At 38.2% G+C, this 19,914-nt stretch overlaps 1 protein-coding gene across 1 annotated transcript in view; it reads right to left on the minus strand.

Annotated features, from left to right (window-relative positions):
- Positions 1-19,914, minus strand: part of LOC110461875 (equilibrative nucleoside transporter 3-like) — a 123,472-nt gene that overhangs the window by 29,786 nt on the left and 73,772 nt on the right. The window contains exon 10 of the mRNA XM_021515594.1: positions 467-578. Within this exon, the coding sequence (XP_021371269.1) occupies positions 467-578 (112 nt within the window). The remainder of the gene's footprint in view (positions 1-466; positions 579-19,914) is intronic.

The raw sequence follows: 19,914 nt of genomic DNA on the forward strand, positions 1-19,914 counted from the left end.
TAACTAACCAGACCATTCTTAGCTGCCTTTATGTTGTGGTGTGATGGATGAAGATATGGTCTGGAAACAACTTACCAGACCACTCTCAACTGTCTTTATGATGTGAGGTAACTTACCAGACCAATCTGAACTGCCTTTATGTTGTGATGTGATTGATGAAGATATGACTGGGAAACAACTTACCAGACCACTCTCAACTGTCTTTATGTTGTGAGGTAACTTACCAGACCAATCTGTACTGCCTATATGTTGTGATGTGATGGATGAAGATATGGCTTTGAAACAACTTACCAGACCACTTTCAACTGTCTTAATGTTGTAATGTGATGGATGAACATATGGATGAAAAACAACTTACCAGACCAATCTGAACTGTCTTTATGTTGTGTTGTGATGGATGAAGATATGGCTGGGAAACAACTTACCAGACCACTCTGAACTGTCTATATGTTGTGAGGTAACTTACCAGACCACTCTGAACTGTCTTTATGTTGTGATGTGATAGATGAACATATCGCTGGGAAACAACTTAACGATACAGCAAAGGTGATGAATACTGCTAATCCCTCACGCCAGATCTGTTAGGAAAAAAGACATCAAAGTAAGTAAATTTTTTTCTTTTCCCAAACTTTGTTGGGCTTCATCCTAGGAACCTATCAGCTAAATATCACGCTTCTGGACCTTTTGGTTAATCAGGAGAAGTTGTTTAAAGGTTTTAACAAATTTGACCCCTGTGACCTTGAATACGGGTCAAGGTCATTTCTTTCTACTAACTTTGTCAGGCTTCATCTCATTTCCCTATCAGCCAAAGATCATGCTTCTGGGCCTTTCAGTTAATCAGAAGAAGTTGTTTAAAGGTTTTAACAATTTTGACCTCTTTAACCTCACGAATATGGGCAAAGGTCATTTCTTTTCACAAACTTTGTCAGGCTTCATCCTAGGAACCTATCAGCCAATATCACGCTTCTGGGCCTTTTGGTTATTCAGAAGAGGTTGTTTAAATGTTTAAACATGGGCAAATTTCATTTCTATTCGCAAACTTTGTCAGACTTCATCCTATGAACCTATCAGCAAACTATCACGCTTCTGGGCCTTTTGGTTAAGCAGAAGAAGTCGTTTAAAAGTTTTAACAAATTTGACCCCTGTGACCTTGAATATGGGTCAAGGTCATTTCTTTTTGCAAACTTTGTTGGGCTCCATCCAAGCAACCAACCAGCCAAATATCATGACATTTGACTAGTTGGTTAGTGAGAAGAAGTCATTTAAATGGAAAAGTTGACACCGGACGGACGACGGATGGACGCTGGCCGACGCCGATGGACGCCGCGCAACGGCATTAAGTCTGTGTGAGGGCTGTAAGCGATAGCAATTTCTGTCTCTTCAAATTTCATTATTCAAATACAAAAAAAAAATGCAAATTTCTTGATAATTGACTTTTTGCACATCATGATTCATGATGTTTTAATAATTTGCTTTTGTCAACAAGGTAATTAAAAGTATTGCAAGGCAATCCATAATCACCCATCAGTTATGATTTCTTTATTTACAGAGCTGTCACCTATCTCAGGATAATGCTGTATTAAAAGCACCCTGGGCATATTGGTTATTCAGAAGAAGTTGTTTAAAGGTTTTAACATATTTGACCCCTGTGACCTTGCATATGGGTGAAGGTCATTCATTTGAACAAACTTTGTAGCCCTTCATCTCAGCGTGCTACTGGCCAAATATCATCACCCTGGGCATTTTGGTTATTGAGAAGAAGTTGTTTAAAGTTTTTAACATATTTGACCCCTGTGACCTTGAATATGGGTGAAGGTCATTCATTTGAACAAACTTTGTAGCCCTTCATCTCAGCATGCTACTGGCCAAATATCATCACCCTGGGCATTTTGGTTATTCAGAAGAAGTTGTTTAAAGTTTTTAACATATTTGACCCCTGTGACCTTGAATATGGGTGAAGGTCATTCATTTGAACAAACTTTGTAGCCCTTCATCTCAGCATGCTACTGGCCAAATATCATCACCCTGGGCATTTTGGTTATTCAGAAGAAGTTGTTTAAAGTTTTTAACATATTTGACCCCTGTGACCTTGAATATGGGTGAAGGTCATTCATTTGAACAAACTTTGTAGCCCTTCATCTCAGCATGCTACTGGCCAAATATCATCACCCTGGGCATTTTGGTTATTCAGAAGAAGTTATTTAAAGGTTTTTTAAGACAATTGACCCCTGTGACCTTGAATATAATTGAAGGTCATTCATTTGAACAAACTTGGTAGCCCTTCACCCAAGCATGCTACTGGCCAAATATCATCTCCTTGGGCAGTTTGGTTATCAAGAAGAAGATGTTTAAAGTTTTTAACATATTTGACCCCTGTGACCTTGAAAATGGGTGAAGGTCATTAATTTTAACAAACTTTGTAGCCCTTCATCCCAGTTTGCTTCTGGCCAAATATCGACACCCTAGGCCTTTTGGTTATTAAGAAGAAGTCGTTTAAAGTAAAATATTGACACCGGACGACGGACTTCGTGCCAGGTGAGCTAAAAACATATCTCAAAACATTTGGAATATGTTTAATATTCATTAGTAGAAAAAATCAAACCAATACCTACTACATTGTAATTTCATTATTTTCATATATCCAATTGTGAAGAAATTAGCTTTCTTGTGTTAATGTTATGTTTATTAACGATCATTTCCAGTCTGACGGTGAAAGAATAAATTCCAGATTCAATGTCAGTGACCGGTTTCGATTTTATAGTCACCTCCTACATTTCTGCTTTGGTAAACCATGTTTTCGATTGTAATGAACTTTCAGCTCTTATGTGGCTGTTTAATGTACTATATCTGTGAAAACTAAAGTGGAACTCTCTAGTGTTTTTCTTGCAGTGGAACAGGAATCTGTGATGTCTTGTACAAAGTAAAATAGCCAATACGCAAATATATGACAGACAAATATTCGATTTACTTCAGGTCATCATGCGTAAGGTGTTTATTTTTGGCGTGCATGCCGTTGGAATGAAGTATTGTGCTGACAAAGATTCCATAACAGTAGACAAGCCTTGTATTGTGCAACGAGAGAGATCAAATGCCCAACATGAAAATGCACTGGTCATCAAGGACAAAATATCAGGTGCAAAAGAGGCGTACATCAAAAAAGGAGAGGCTGATAGACTTGGGCCATTATTTGATTCAGGACTTATACATGAACCATGCATGTTGAAAGTAAAACTTTTGTCAACCTATCTAAACAGATACGCGGTCTCCTTCGCAGATACATTTTTGTCAACCTATCTAAACAGATAAGTGGGTCCTTCGCAAATTTGCTATATAGGATCTTTTTGTAAAGAATCAGACTGTGATGAATTAAGACAAACACTACACCGTGGACATTTTAATTTCAGAATAATTTGAAAATAAATTCACGATTTTCAGTTCTAGTTTGAATGAAATATAAGTGAACATGTGACTATAAAAGGCTGTTGAGTTGTGTGTCTCACTAAGCATTTGTTAATGAAATAAACTACATAAAGTACAGGGGGTGGGGTTGAAAGGGGGAGGGGCATACACCTCAATACCACAAACGAGACGGTCTGTTGGCGCAGTGGATAGCGTACTCGCCTTTTACCAAAACAGACGGGGTTCTATTCCCCAATCAATCGTGTAAAAATATTTTTTGTTTTAAACATATTTTATTGCCTTTTTTACATAGCAATGGAATTGGGCACAAGTTTTACAACTTATATCAAGCCCTTTCCCTGTGTAAAGATATAAGATCACCTGCCCGACCACTTGGGTTTTCCGGGTACTCGGGTTTCCTCCCACATTAAGGCCTCCATGTGGTTCTAACAAGAGTGATTTATTTTAGCAGACAAAAACATTGCTTCATAATTTGTCACAAAATAAATGAAGCTCATTTTTTAAATTGGGTTATTTGTCCATCTGTCCGTTGACAGAATCTTTTACAAGAAACTCCTGCAATTTTATTTAATTTTCGCGAAACACCACTGATGTAATAACCGCACTTTGAAGCTGTGCGCTGGCTTATTTATCCCATATTTTTGTGTTAGTTTGGACTCTGTTTTGATTTCTGTGTATATTTTCCTAAAATACTCGTAATTGCATTCTTGACCGATATATCATATAGCTATCCGTGATATTTATTGGTTTGCATGTCCGGTACTGCTAGCTGTATATTGGCAGCAAACTCCCAGCACGTCTGATATCCAATCACACATCTCAGGGCGAATTTCCGGTGGTAAAATCCCCATCACTGAGCTATTTCGGAATCAATGACATGTTCAGAACTTGGGTTTTCTTCATATACCTTTTTGTTTGTAGGGACATGCCAAAGAAATCAAAAATATATATTCATGGTACTCCAAAGATGCTCTAGATAAAGCTGTTGCTTCAATCAAACAAGGAGCAATGAGTTTCGGGAAGGCAACCACTGCCTTTGAAATACCGAAGTCACATTAGTGGACCACGTTAATGGGAAAATAAGCCCTGGTGCTAGACCTGGAAAGAAACCAGCGATACCCCTAAACATTGAAAACGAGGTTGTGTGTAAAATAATCTCTGCTGCGGAGAAGGGTTTTGGATTGACCAAAAAACAGCTACTCATAAGAGTATCTAGGTTGTGTGCTACTATGAAGCTGAAAACCCTGTTCAAAAACAAGATCCCAGGGGACGACTGGTGGACAGGCTTTAAAACTAGGCACCCGGAAATCGTTCTACGCAAGCCGGAGAAGCTAAGTACAACCCGGTCAAGGATGATGAATAGGAGAGTAGTATCAAACTACTTTATCAAACTAGGAGAAGTTATCACGGAAAATTCACTCACACCAGAACGCATAAGGAATTGTGATGAGACCGGTAAACAATTCCAGCACAGCCCGGTCGTAGTGGCTGCCAGAAAAGGTGCTCGAACCCTTTCTGGTAGGATGGGAAACTCCAGAGAAAATGTCACCATCCTTGTTACCATTAATGCATCTGGGAGCAGAATGCCACCACTTTGTATCGTGAAAGGTAAAACAGTAAAGGCACTGGAATCATTCTCCACACTTGGCGCACGGCAGGGAACTGTGTGGGCGTACCAGCAGAAGGCTTGGATGTGCGACATCCTTGGAACCATGTGGTTCAAAGAGGTCTTTATGAAACACTGTGGTCCAGCAAGGCTTCAGCTGCTGATACTAGACTCCCATGGTTCCCACGAGGTGCTTGAGCTCCTTGAGGAAGCCGTTAAAGAAAACGTGATCATCTTTGCAACAGCTTTTACTGCTGATGAAGTTGTCACGCTGCTGGATCTATCGCTGGATACGTCATTGGATATTCTAGCTGAAGCCACTTCGGTTGCGATTTCGTCTGATGAACCCAACAACGTCATGACAACTGCAGACCTTGAGATACCAGAAGCGGATGTTCCGACACTGCTAGAAGCTCTAGGAAACGGTAATTTCACCCTTACAGAGAACAACGTTCCCGGCAATGACTGGAGCTGGAACACTGACTTGGACAAAATATTTTCGCTTCCATCCGCTACAAAGAACAAGAAAAAGGCTGTATCTGCTTTGACCAGTTACAGATTACTTACAAGCACCGAGATTATAGAAGGTAAGCGTATTAAAATGGAAGCAAAACTACAAAAAGAAAAAGAAAAGGCAAACAGAAAGTTAAAACAAGAGAGAGAAAAACTTTTAAGATGTACATTTATGCGTACATGATATATAACCTTGCAGTGTTGAAATGATGTATATATGATACACTGTGCAGTACAGTATTATAAACTTCAGGTAAATCAAAAAAAAAAGTCTTCACAGATCGAAATCCCTGCTATTATGGTAAAATAAATATGAACTTCATTTTATGAACATAAAACAATAAATTTTACAGACATTTATCAGTGAATCGTTTGAAAAAAAAGTTGCACATAGAATTTCACAACTACATTCAAACTTGTATTTAAGTAAACTACAGCATCTGGTAACCATTTGCATGTCAGCATTCAATACTTTTACCCTGCTTTAAAACAGGTAGCATGGTTGACACAGGGAAACGAGATCATGAAGGCAACCATATTCGTAAGCCAGACTGTGTCCTTTCATATAACCGTCACATGGGCGCTGTTGACCGCTGTGACCAGATGGTTGCCTATGGAGGCTTTAACCGGCGGACCTTAAAGTGGTGGAAGAAAGTGTTTTTCCATATGCTTGATCTAGCAGTGTTAAATTTGTACCTCCTCTACAAGTACAGGATCCCTCAACCAGTTCAGCAAAGAATATTCAGGAGAGAGCTTGTGGCCCAAATGGTTGAAGCTGCTGAAGTTCCAAGAATGGGTCAAAAAGGAAGAAAGGTGAAATCTGCAGAGAATCTTCAAAGATTAACAGCAAGGCATTTCCTTAGCCATTTACCATCAACAAACAAAAGAGCTCATGGCAAGAGACAGTGCATTGTGTGTGGGCCAGCTGAAGCCGACATCTTTAAATCGTCCAATCCAGGCATCACACCTCCAAAAAGGACAGGACACAAAACCTGCTTTCAGTGCCAGCAGTGTTGTGTACCATTGTGTATCGAGCCCTGCTTTCAGTTGTATCACACAAAGTCGGAATACATTTTAGCCTTCAAACCGCAAAAGTTAGGAGAACAAGACCACACCGAGGAGTAATGTTAAATCCGATGTGTATATATTTTTACCATTTCACTACTAACTTTCATTGTTTAGATGGACAATATAAGACTTGTACGGTTATACCCTGGTATATTGCTTATAATGATTAGACAGACTTTGTTTTCACTTAATTGGAACTGAAAAATATGGAGTATGAAGATTATTTTCTGCAGGTATGTTTTGTAAGTGGTATTAGTATCCCAAGAAGCTGGATCAGCTTACATTGACGTCAACACTACATGAAAACTAGTATATGAATTTATGAAAATTTGAATTTCCACACCGATGAGTTATCTCCCCTACATGATACTGAAATTTTCAGTGAAAACTTACCAAACATTTTTATACAACCTGTCTAATATGTAACTATATCTATGATAGATACTATCTAATCACTTGCATATTATATCAACACCATTTAGATATAATTTTGCAAGTTTTAGTGAGAATAGAGAAAATTTTATTTTGCCTGTTTTGATGCGAATTGTAAAACATCAGTAACACAACTGGTAAGTATAAATGGCCTAAATATACAAGTTTTAGGTATATCTCGGTTATAAACCGAATTCAATGGCTTAGATCCAATTCATTTAAACATAATTTGTTTTCACTGAATTAAAAAAAAACAAAAAAAACAATTCAGCACTAGGTGTATCCCCAAATGGAACAATTCAGCACCACTAGGGTTAAAATGAAATAATGTTTAGTGGTACATCAGATTCTCACTTGTCGGTACGGTGTTTGATGTCGCTTGGATAATTTTAAAAACAAAACAAAACAAAAGCGATCAAATTACGTGAAACTTGCTACGGTTTTATTATTTTCATCGCTTATTAGATGAAGCATTTAAGTTAAATTCTATTTTATATCATAACAACATCGAGTCCCTCATGTTCACAGAAACCATTTGTAGGCCTACGTAACGGTCACTTAATGTGTAACTCGATAATTGAGCAGTAATTAAAGATGAAACAAACACTTGCGTTTCAATACATCAGTGATTCATTCTTATACTAGTTGCCATACCGACTAGAGGACCTTACAGGTAATTTGGGTCGATCTATTGTTAGGCAGTCAGCCATGTGTGAAAAAGACGCCGTTAGGTCGTGATGTTGTTTACATAACGCGTCCAGGTGTGACACCAGATCCCAGGTGCATAAATAAATGATTCTTACATTAATTTACCAATTAATTTTTTGTGACAGTCGCCAAAATAAAGTGATATTAAGCAAAAATGATATCAAAACAAGTGATAATAAAAGAATTGAATTACATAGATTATATAGCAGGAAAAACGGTGCATCGAGAAAACATGATAAAAACCGAAAAGTGACATTAAGCGACGTGATATTAAGTGAAATGTACTGTATTGCCAAAACATAGATTTCTTGGTGACAGTTTTGTATCATATTTTGACAGACGTGAGCAAACATGACATACATCACCGAGAGATGATTTTGCGTTATTAGCAATCGCTTTGCAGTATTAATTGCAGTGCTATGTATACTTTTGCTCTTTGGTCAAAATATCTTCTTTTTGATGAATCAGCTCTTTTAATATAAAAGAACTCAGAGTTCTATAATGATCACATTTGAAATTATTTTTAAGTGCATTCCACGACTTACTGACGTTTTGTATAAAAAAATATGAAAATTCTTACTGATACAACTTGTAATAAAGAAATAATGCCATTGATGAAAAAAAAAAAAAAAAAAATCTACTAGCCTCCTAGCTTCCTGCTTACTGTTTTGGAATTGTCAAAAATTAAGCTGTATTATATATAATATAATATAATAACTATGTCCTGGCCCATGTGCGGTGAGTATCTATTAGTTAACCACAGTGAAACCCTGATTTTCTGTCAGGCCAAGTTTTCACCGTGGCTTTCAAATTTCCTATCATGACGTCGTTGAACTATGACGTCAACAATATATGAGAAGACTCAATTACGTTTTACCAGGACGTCAAGCGTACTGAAAGACATAGAATCTATGTTGAATTAGATCTTTTTCAAAAGATCATATAAAACTATTCTGGTCACCCAGAACCACATGGGTACCTCTATGGAAAGCTGAAATCATTATGTATTACTTTATATTGTTAAATGTTTACCAGTACATCGTTCGTAAATTGTTTTACAAGCCAGAAATTGAGTATAATTTAGAAACCTGTAGGTTTTGCCGTCACTATATAACGACGAATGCGACTTTTTGTGTACATCAACATGTTTGTAGGTAATGCTAGAACATACTCTCTATTTTGTACATTTACTCAATCCAGGGGTTACACTCTCGACACTAGTTCAGGACCTTGGATTTCGAATATGTAGAGCTCTACTTTCTAAAGAGTTACGCCATTGTTCAATTATTATAATTTTTGACTAAAGTGCGAACACCGGCATGCCACCATTGAACCATCTTTGTTATATCGTACTGGTTTTCGTCTACTATAACACTGTAAGATGCTGTCGCAATCCGAATTCTAAAACAAAACAAAATGATCAGCCTAATTAAATCCGGGGTCGGGGAAGGACAAGTTTCGCTGACGTAAAAGATGATGATATGACGTAAACAAAAAGTTCATGATGTCATTCCTACCAAAAATATGGCCAACAGACCTTGGATTACGGTGTTTCCTCCAGAGCCAGAGAGAAATGACATTCCGCCAGTGGCACCTCAACTTCATCAAATGCCCTAACGTGATGCGGAACCAGTTGACTATTTTTTATTATTTTTTACTGTAAACCTGATGAAGGAATTCGTGAGACAAATCAACAGGTGAGATATTCTTGCAAGTAACCAATGGTTTGATTCAGTTAGCATAACAAAAAAGTGCATGTTCCGGATATTTTACTCTGCATTATGATGACTATTACATGATACTGCAGGAAGAAAATATTTGAGTAAACATTTTGCTTCATACTTGCTTTCTTTAGCAAATTAATTTATATTGATATATTCCAGTTCAAAATATACTAACCTATATTTGCTGGACATAATTCTCGCGAGGTAGTACATCATCAAACAAGGTCGCTGATTACGGTAAACCTTCGGTCAGTTCGAACAAAATTAAATAAATATTGATGAACCTGTTCGGATTATACAAAATTATGCTTCAGAAAATAAGCGTAAGTTCGAACTATCGGCAAAAATTTCGGCAAAGTGCAAATCAAGTCACAAACATATACCCGACATATTTTCTTCACCAGAGTATACCTCTATATATCCAATGTAAGGTCGATACGTAACAACGATGGCCTGGCATTTAACAATGGCACATTTATAAATGGGTAAAATGATAGTATATTATTTAATTCAATGCTAATTGATCATTAAACTTTCTTCATTTCGTGATAATTATGATCGTTGTTGCGAAGCAGAGGCCCTTGTGTAGGCCCCGAAACAGTACACGTTTCATTTGTGACACAAAAGTTAAGACTACCTAGCTTGTATCAGAGACCTAAATATTGAGTCTCTGCGTGGTTAGGTTTTATTTGAATCAGAAACTATTGTATATGTTATTTCGTAATGAATGGTCCGTTTAATAAATTGAAAACATAGTCTACATAACCTGTTGCGTTTACAAAGCGCTACTGTACAGTAAATATAGGTCTTTATGTTAGTAAAATTAGGTCAGAACATCAACATGTCTACTTTAAATTATAAGTGATCTAGTCCTAATACCTACCAAACTTATTTGACACCTTCAAAACTACCCATCGCTAATTGGGACACCTGTGGATTGTTTGGGCTTTGACATGAATGCTAATCACGTCACTCACCATGGCTGGGTGGCCGATTCCTACCGCGACATCGTGTCCTGCCCTACGTTATCGTTATAATTAAGGGATGTCTGGTCGCAATAAAATAATCAAAATGCTTAGTTAACACTGTATCTGACAACACACAGGCGATTTCTTAGCGTACAGCCATACAGCGTGACATCAGTTTGTACTGAACGCATGTTATTTATACATTGTCGGGGCCTAAGTTGAAATAGGCTGTTTCGTGCACAATGTATATTTCAAACAATGTAAAAAAAATGAATCAACGCTAAAATCTGTGACATATATTTATGGTTTGTCTGTCACAGCTGTACTGCAATGCTCACACATACAATGTACAACCCGTTCCCTAAACGTGTCTGTTGATCAAAGTATTGGCATTTTTCCGGGGCCGATCGCCCTGAGCTTTCAATGGAGTTTGCCGAAAAAAATCTTACTTTACGTTTTTATTTGACAAGTTCGGACTATCCGAAATAGGGTCAATCAGAGTTTGAACTAGAAAATTATTGTTTTTATTGAAAAAAATACGTGTTCGAATTATCCGCCGATTCGAACTGACCGGAGGTTTATCGTAGTTAAGTTTTGAAGCAACTTTTAGTTTACAGAACGCTTCGTGCTCTATACAATACCAATACATGTGTCTTGACAAGAGTTGATACAGAACAAAGATATATCAGATAGATATCCAGTAGCACTCTTGATTCGATTCCATAAAACTCCATTGGGATATCTAACTCATTCAACACGTTCATGAATCGAACGCGCCCTCGTTACTTAAGCTTGTAGTGTAAACAAATTTTAACGTTTTCTGTCCCACTTCATAAAAAAACACTAGAGAATGTCGCTGTAGAATTTGTCACAAACAGTAATTAACCTCCCTTATTTAAAGGGGCATCACGCTGAAGTAACTATTTTTTTTGTCTTCTTTTCAAATACTACATAAACATATCAAGTGAGACTCCTTATGGAAGATAACGATCGGATTTGGCTGAAATAGATTCTTAAAAATGATTAAATCTGAGATAATCATTGGTATTTCTACCTGTCTGACCAACGTTTTGTTCAGGGATTTCCCTCTACTAGCGCATGCGCATTGCACACCATTTCTTTGTAAACAAAATGACTGACCGTGTGAAGTAAGCCAAAGAAAAGTGTTGTTCCGTGTCAGCTACGAAGAGAAAAGTTGCCAAATGGTCAAAAGATAGCGCACAGAGTACGTTACGGAATCATTATTACAGGTGGGAAGTATTCAAAGGAGAAAATAACTGCCCTAGCAGTTAGTACGGTGCATGTATTCTTCCGGATAGCCAGTTAAGCTGAAATGGAATCGACAGAAATGCTAGCGCTGTTTATGTTATGAATAAATATCTAAAACTATTAACCTCGCTAGTATCTTTGTCCAAGTTTGAACACAGATGAACTTAGTTTAATATGTCAATGGGCATGTATCGGAGAGAGTTTACTTTGTGTTTCAATAACTATACAGTGGTTGGTTAGTTTGATTTTGTCATGAGGCCCTCCAAGGGTTAACTGTCTCTGTCTGTACTCATGATCGGGGTCATATGAGATACGTGCACTTTTAGATTTACATAATTTATAATATTACCGGGTTCAGTAAAATGGTATGATTTAATTATATTGCTGAATTAAACGATTTTTTGTTTGTTTTTACATACAAGATTTAAATTAGTACTAATATGAATACTCGGCTTCCTCTGGCGCAACGACGCAATATATAAAAAAAAATCTCTCGTCATCAGAAAGCTACATTATCGCAGCTATAGATTAAAAATGTCAAAATGACGGGCCAGGATGAATAACTGAGGAAGGAGAACCTACTTCTAGTAAATAGGATCGCGTAACATTTTTTTTGAATCGTAATATTTCAACAGTTCATGTTTTCATATGTTGTTGACTTAGAATGTATGATCGTGTAACAACCTTTTCTCCATTATAAAGAATTAATCTTCGACTTCAGATAGAATCAGAATACGTATTGAAAACAGGGGAAGAAACATTTGTTTACGTTGTAAAAATGACGCGTGCTGCCGATAACTACGGCATCTGTTTCGGACAAAAATGTGTGATTAAAGAAAAGTTGGCTCAACATAAAAAGGGTCCATTGACAAGAATGCTTTAATCTATGAAAAGTATTGAAAAAATATAATTATCAAGTAGCCCATATCTGACACATATTCTACATGTACACGTAGTGGTTTTGCCATACAGTTTAGTGTGTGTGATGGCTAATATGACTTACTAATTAAGTGTTAGCGTATGGCGACAGTGAAAGTGGGAAATAGAGTATACATATTTGTTTATGCATGGTATAGAAGAAAAAAAAATGGCCAAAGATATTGAGTTGTACAATGTAATAAAACAAATTCACAAACGTTTCTCTTTTTTATACGCGTGTAGTTTGTCATTGCATATATGCACTTTATGAAAACATTTGAAAAGGGATATTCGTCTCGTGAATATTCCTTTTTACAGAAAGGTTTGTCCCATGGTTGAAGAAAGGTGTTTAGCCCCGTACAGATGTCACATTCCGGTAATAAATTCAATATATATTTATATATATATACTTTATGTTTAATTGTAAATGTATGACGGGAGAAGGCTGTGATAAATTGTAAAAACGTGTGCCCCATCACTTGTTCAATTTTATTGGCATTGGCAACAAATATGTTTAAAGCTAAATAAATTTAAATTCTGAATATTGGCAAGTGTGCAGTTAACTTCTGATGATGAATAACTACTGTTCAATAAGTTTTAATATGGACTTAGAAATCATATTACTTGGTTTCAAAGTGCGGTAAGAAGTTGCAGTTGCCTGACGCCCCTCTCTGGGGGCCCCTTTGGAAACCGTTTCATCTCGCCCAGACCGCTCGTGTTTACTGCCTAGTCAGGTGACGTGACCGGCGCTATTTTTAGCAGGGCTTTCCCGAACAATTCAAGTGGGCAAACAGGACTTTTGGAACGGACTATGAACATGGGGATAGCGAGGTTACATAAGTGGAAGTGCATACAATACCTACATTCATTAAAAAAATATGGCTTTTCGCGTGATGTCCCTTTAAAAATGCATATATATAAGAAAACAAAGTTTAATACAGGAATTTTTGACTGAGGTGCACGTCCTTAACAAATACAATAAATCGCGGTGGCTAATGGGACAAGGCTTGGGGTGTTGAAATTAACGAATAGACGAAATGGCACGAATCAGCCCCATACCGTCATTCTGTTGAATTCTATGACCAGAATTTCCTCGAATTTTTGCAAATGCTGTAATTAATATTTATAGGTATGCCCGTCACTTCATCAACACCCATGTTTTGTCAAGATGTGCACGGATGAGGGACTGGAAACCAGTTACACTTCCAGAATTTCGTCAGTTTCTGTCTGTTATATTCAACATGGGCCGTGTAAGGAAAACAAGTATAACAGAAGTTTGGAATAGCTCACTTCCAAGTCAAGGGACTGCATGGTTCCATCGGGTGATGCCCAGAAATAGGTTTCAGCTTATTCTGAAATGTTTACACATAACAGACGTCAACCGAATTCCAAAAAGACTTGTAGGTATTTTTGGTTATACATTCTACATCTATAGTCATTCATGAATATATGAAGTTCTGTATCACCAATGTAAATACAGCATATTCTTAAAACTAACGTCACATTAATGTTTGCTTCTCACTATCGTCTCACATTGTATAAGGAGAGGAGATAAAAGGACATTGATTCTTTTGCGTTCATAGCCCTTAAAAAGGAATTTTACTAACAGTTCTTAGAAACCAAGATATACTGAAATATTCAAGGTAAAGCAGTTGTTACTGCTATTGTTATTGTTGTAATTTTAGTGCTTATTTCTTCTTTCACAGGACGCTGGTTATAGCCCTGACTCAAGATTCAAACCTCTACTGACCTTCGTAAATAGCCGGTTTAAAGCGCTTTACACACCGGAGAGAGAGCTATCTATTGATGAATCTCTAGTTGCCAGCAAAGGAAAAAGTATCATGAAGCAATATATACCAAGTAAGTCTGCCAAATTCGGAATCAAATTCTGGATGTTGGTAGAGGCGTGCAGCGGGTATGTCAGGAATATGACTGTGTATCGTGGGAAGACATATGATCCAACTCCAAGGGGAGAGCAACAAGGAACAAATGTGGTAATGGGACTCATGCGTGCTTGTGAACTTTTACACAAAGGTTACCATATCTTTTGTGACATTTTTTTTAGTTCAATATCGCTAGCAAGATCTTTGCTAATTGACGGCATGTTTTTGACCGGTAATCTCAGAAAAAATAGGCCAATGCCAAGAACAATAAAAGATGCTAATCCAAATGCAGGAGGAAGCGTCTTCATGAGGTCGGGAAACATCCTCTGCATGTCACAAAGAAGTGGGAGAGCAAAAAAACTGTCTGCTTGCTCAGCACTGTTTTACCTGCCTCTATAATCAACGGTAAATCTCATGTTGTGACGGCTATGGTAGATGTATATTCTGGGGATCGTAAATCTTTAAAAGTTTGGAAGAAAATAATATTGCATATCTTTCACAGGGTTATGCTTAATGTGTACATTTTGTACTTAAAGAACACATCAGACCAGCCGGTGAAAACACGATTAAAATTTACGCAATTAGTTGTCGAGTCCCTTGCTGGGAATGGTATGGCAGAAGTGAGGAGAAGAGTGCGGCGTTGTGTCAGGATTGAAGTTATAACAGAAAATAAAGAAAAAGACTGTGCAGTGTGTTCTAGGCGAAGGGAAGAGGGTGGTGTTGGACGCTGACGTAGGAGTCGAACCCAGTGTACCCTGTGTTTGAGAGGAGTGCATCGCCACTGCCGAAGAGGACATTGTTGTGTAGAACAGTGACACGTCCCATTTTGTATAAACCTTGTAACTTTATGTTAAATTTGTTTCGCATATGTACTTTATATATATATGGTTTTTTTTATGAAAACTTGTTTTCATCTGTGTCTCAATCTACGATTATTTTTTCTTTCCACATTATTTGTAACAAGAGGCCCAAGGGCCTTAGCGGTCACCTGAGTTATATCATAGGTACTGGTAGCTTTATTTTATTGTTTAGATGTGATGTGGAAATCAGCATGTAAACTAAGTGAAATACAATACTTGTCATGTCATCAAAGGATAAGAATTTGAAAATATTGGTAAATGTTCCCTTTGGGGCCCCGCCCTAGCCCCTGGGGATGGGGCAGGAATCCCAATTTTACAAAGTAATACTCTCATTCACCAAAGATGATTCTGACTAAGTTTGAGTAATTTTCTGCTGAAAATGGATAAAATATATACCCAAAAGTGTTATTTCCCTATATAAACTATAGTAAACTTTACCCCCTCCCCAAGGGAGAACGGATAGCTCGGGGGTCCTGAAATTTACAATTTAAATAAAGCCCCTGATGATCTTTCCATCCATGCAGAGAAAATGACTGTAGTACCTCTGAGTCTGGAGAAGAAGATTTTTGAAATATTGGTTAATTTTCCCTTTTGGGCCCCGCCCTGGCCCCAGGGGTCGGGGTAGGAATCTCAATTTTACAATTTGAAACCATCTACCTCCAAGGATAATTCTCACCAAGTAAAAATAATTTCCTACAGAAAGTTGTCAAAATATACCCAAAAGTGTTATTTCCCTATATAAACTATAGTAAACTTTACCCCCTCCCCAAGGGAGAACGGATAGCTCGGGGGTCCTGAAATTTACAATTTAAGTAAAGCCCCTGATGATCTTTCTTTCCACGTAGAGAAAATCACTGTAGTACCTCTGAGTCTGGAGAAGAAGATTTTTGAAATATTGATTAATTTTCCCTTTGGGGCCCCGCCCTGGCCCCAGGGGTCGGGGTAGGAATCTCAATTTTACAATTTGAAACCATCTACCTCCAAGGATAATTCTCACCAAGTAAAAATAATTTCCTACAGAAAGTTGTCAAAATATACCCAAAAGTGTTATTTCCCTATATAAACTATAGTAAACTTTACCCCCTCCCCAAGGGAGAACGGATAGCTCGGGGGTCCTGAAATTTACAATTTAAGTAAAGCCCCTGATGATCTTTCGTTCCACGCAGAGAAAATGAATGTAGTACCTCTGAGTCTGAAGAATAAGATTTTTGAAATATCGGTTAATTTTCCCTTTGGGGCCCCGCCCTGGCCCCAGGGGTTGGGGTAGGATTCTCAATTTTACAATTTTGAAGCCTCATCTACCAAGGATGATTCTGACCAAGTTTGAAAAAAATCCATCCACTGGTTCTTGAGAAGAAGTTGAAAATGTAAAAGTTTACGCACGACGGACGACGACGGACGGCGACGGACGAAAAGCGATTAGAATAGGTCACTTGAGCAAAGCTCAGGTGACCTAACAAAGAGAGTTACATTGCATAAAACAGAGCTTAGTTTATTGTTAAATGATTTGTAGACGGGATTAAGCACAAGATATATCAACAATGAGTTGTGGCGTGAGCCTGAACCACGGTAAACCTACTAGTCGTATCCTTTTTCCTAAGTCAGAGAAATCAAAAGTTGAAATACAACACTTGCAGCAGTTTTCTAAAAAAAAACTCTTAAAGAAAGATCAGCCCTGTGGCATTCAACATAAAGTTTAGATCGGCCCAAATCGGCCCTGTGGCATTCTAACGGTTAAGGTGGCTCCACACATCGTCATCAGCGTCCATTTTTGTGATGTACTTCCGGAAAAAGTACAGCTCGGACTCAATTATCTTGATCGAAATGTGCATGTACACCGTGTCGTCATTTCCGTATTGCGTATCGGGCATTCAATATCGTAGTGCAAATTATAGTAACACCTGGGCCGTTTTCGTTTAAACGGTCAAACCGATCGTACCACTGTTGTTCGTTTATTAAGTAAGGTGGGACCTAGTAATCTGATGCTTCTTTCAAGCGATCCCTGAGAAAGCCTTGCAAGGCCTGCATACACTTTTGCAGGTCCCCCAGGATTTATAACCGAAATTTTTACATTTATAAACAAGAGGCCCAGAGGGCCTGTATCGCTCACCTGGATACCTTAGCAATCATGGCAAAATATTCTCCAAATGAGATCAACGGAATATGCCAGACCCCAAGGCCAATCATTTTAGCATAACTGTATTAGATTTTGTCATGCCCAGCAATTTTATGTATGGTTATGGGGTGGGGATCTTAACTGTTTCTAAGCTTTGACTCAGAAACCAGGTCCCCAGGATCAATTCTAATATCGTGACTGCATTTGTCTCTTTTTGCCCAGCATTTGTATATATAGTTTTGGGGTAGGGATCTTAGCCATTTCAAAGTTATGACCCAGGGGTTAAGTCTGCAAAGGTGGGGCAGACCCTGGGATCAATTCTAATATCATGACTGCATTCGTCTCTTTATGCCCAACAATTGTATATATAGTTTTGGGGTGGGGATCTCAACCCTTTTAAAGTTATGACCCAGGGGTTAAGTGTGCAAAGGTGGGGCAGACCCTGGGATCAATTCTAATATCATGACTGCATTCGTCTCTTTATGCCCAGCATTTGTATATATAGTTTAGGGGTGGGGATCTCAACAATTTTAAAGTTATCGCCCAGGGACTATGTCTCCAAGGGCGGGGCCAGACCCTAGTGCCATCCTGGAATCAAATGAATAATCTTCTCTTTATACTCAGCAATTGTATACCATGGTTATATGGTGGTGATCTCAACTATTTCCAAGTAATACACTTTTTTGGCCCCACCCCTTAGCCCTTGGGGTCAGCCCCACCATTTGTACAATTTTGAATCCCTGCCTCCCATGAATGGTTCCACCCAAATATGATCAATATCCATGGCATAGTTCTACAGAAGAAGTCGCTAAAAGCAATATAGCCAAATAACCCATTTTGGCCCCGCCCGTCAGCCCCCTGGGGGGTCAGCCCAATTATTTGTACAATTTTGAATCTCCACCACCTTATGATGCTTCCAGTCAAATATGTTTGATATCCATCTCTTAGTTCCAGAGAAGAAGTCGCTTAAAGCAGTATAGACAAATTGCCCCCTTTTTGCCCCGCCCCTCAGCCCCCTGGTGGGTCAGCCCCATCATTTGTACAATTTTGAATCCCCACCACCTAGGGATGCTTCCAGTCAAATATGGTTGATATCCACTTTTTAGTTCCAGAGAAGAAGTCGCTTAAAGCAATATAGCCAAATTGACACCTTTTGGCCCTGCCCCTCATGATCAGCCCCCTGGGGGTCAGCCCCATCATTTGTACAATTTTGAATCCCCACCACCTAGGGATGCTTCCAGTCAAATTTAGTTAAATTCCAATCAGTGGTTAAGAAGAAGAAGTCGTTTGAAGAAATTGTTGACGTACGGACGACGGACGCAACGGTATGGCATAAGCTCACCTTGGTCCTTCGGACCAGGTGAGCTAACAAGCGGTCAAACCGGTTGTTCCGCATAAACGAACAGGCCCCTGGTAAACAATAGTACATGTGCGTGCCGATGATATGTCAACACCCGATATCGAGATTTTACCGGGAAATGTATAATCACACATACTTCAGGAATAAAGCTTTCCAATTCATAGACATAAACAGACTCACGGGAAGACAGTGCAAGAGACCAGATGACCTCAAAAAGGTCAAATAGGAAACACATGGAATGCGGACGTATCGACCTCAATTGTGCATATCATGTGCTTACACGAGTTCATAAGCATGTGTGAGTGCACGTGAGAACGGCATACCATGCGATAGCCTCTGATCACATATGTACCTGACATGTAATTATATATATACCGTGAGTTAGCGGACTGTGGAATGATGTCCAAAGTGTACATGACTGAGGGTGATTTGGTTCCATTAAAGAACAATAAATTGATAATTTTGATATCATATTTTTGATTTATTTCCATCATTTTTGTTAAATGTAAACAGAGACCTGCAAAAAGTTCCGTTTTTTTTTCAAGAAAGATAACTCTCACCCGGATCAAAGTGATTGTAAAATGTAAAATAAATTAATTATAAAGCCATTGTGTATATTATGTTCAATTTCCCACTATATATGTATATATCTTTGTGTCCTGTTTGCTTTTAGCTTGTAGATAATCACTTTTATCCATACAAATTCAATAAACAAGAGGCCCAAGGGCCTTAGCGGTCACCTGAGTTATATCATAGGTACTGGTAGCTTTATTTTATTGTTTAGATGTAATGTGGAAATCAGCATGTAAGCTAAGTGAAATACAATACTTGTCATGTCATCAAAGGATAAGAATTTGAAAATATTGGTAAATGTTCCCTTTGGGGCCCCGCCCTAGCCCCTGGGGATGGGGCAGGAATCCCAATTTTAAAAAGTAATACTCTCATTCACCAAAGATGATTCTGACTAAGTTTGAGTAATTTTCTGCTGAAAATGGATAAAATATATACCCAAAAGTGTTATTTCCCTATATAAACTATAGTAAACTTTACCCCCTCCCCAAGGGAGAAC

The sequence above is a fragment of the Mizuhopecten yessoensis genome, unplaced genomic scaffold, assembly GCF_002113885.1.
Source record: "Mizuhopecten yessoensis strain PY_sf001 unplaced genomic scaffold, ASM211388v2 scaffold10697, whole genome shotgun sequence".
Classification (NCBI taxonomy): Eukaryota; Metazoa; Mollusca; class Bivalvia; order Pectinida; family Pectinidae; genus Mizuhopecten; species Mizuhopecten yessoensis.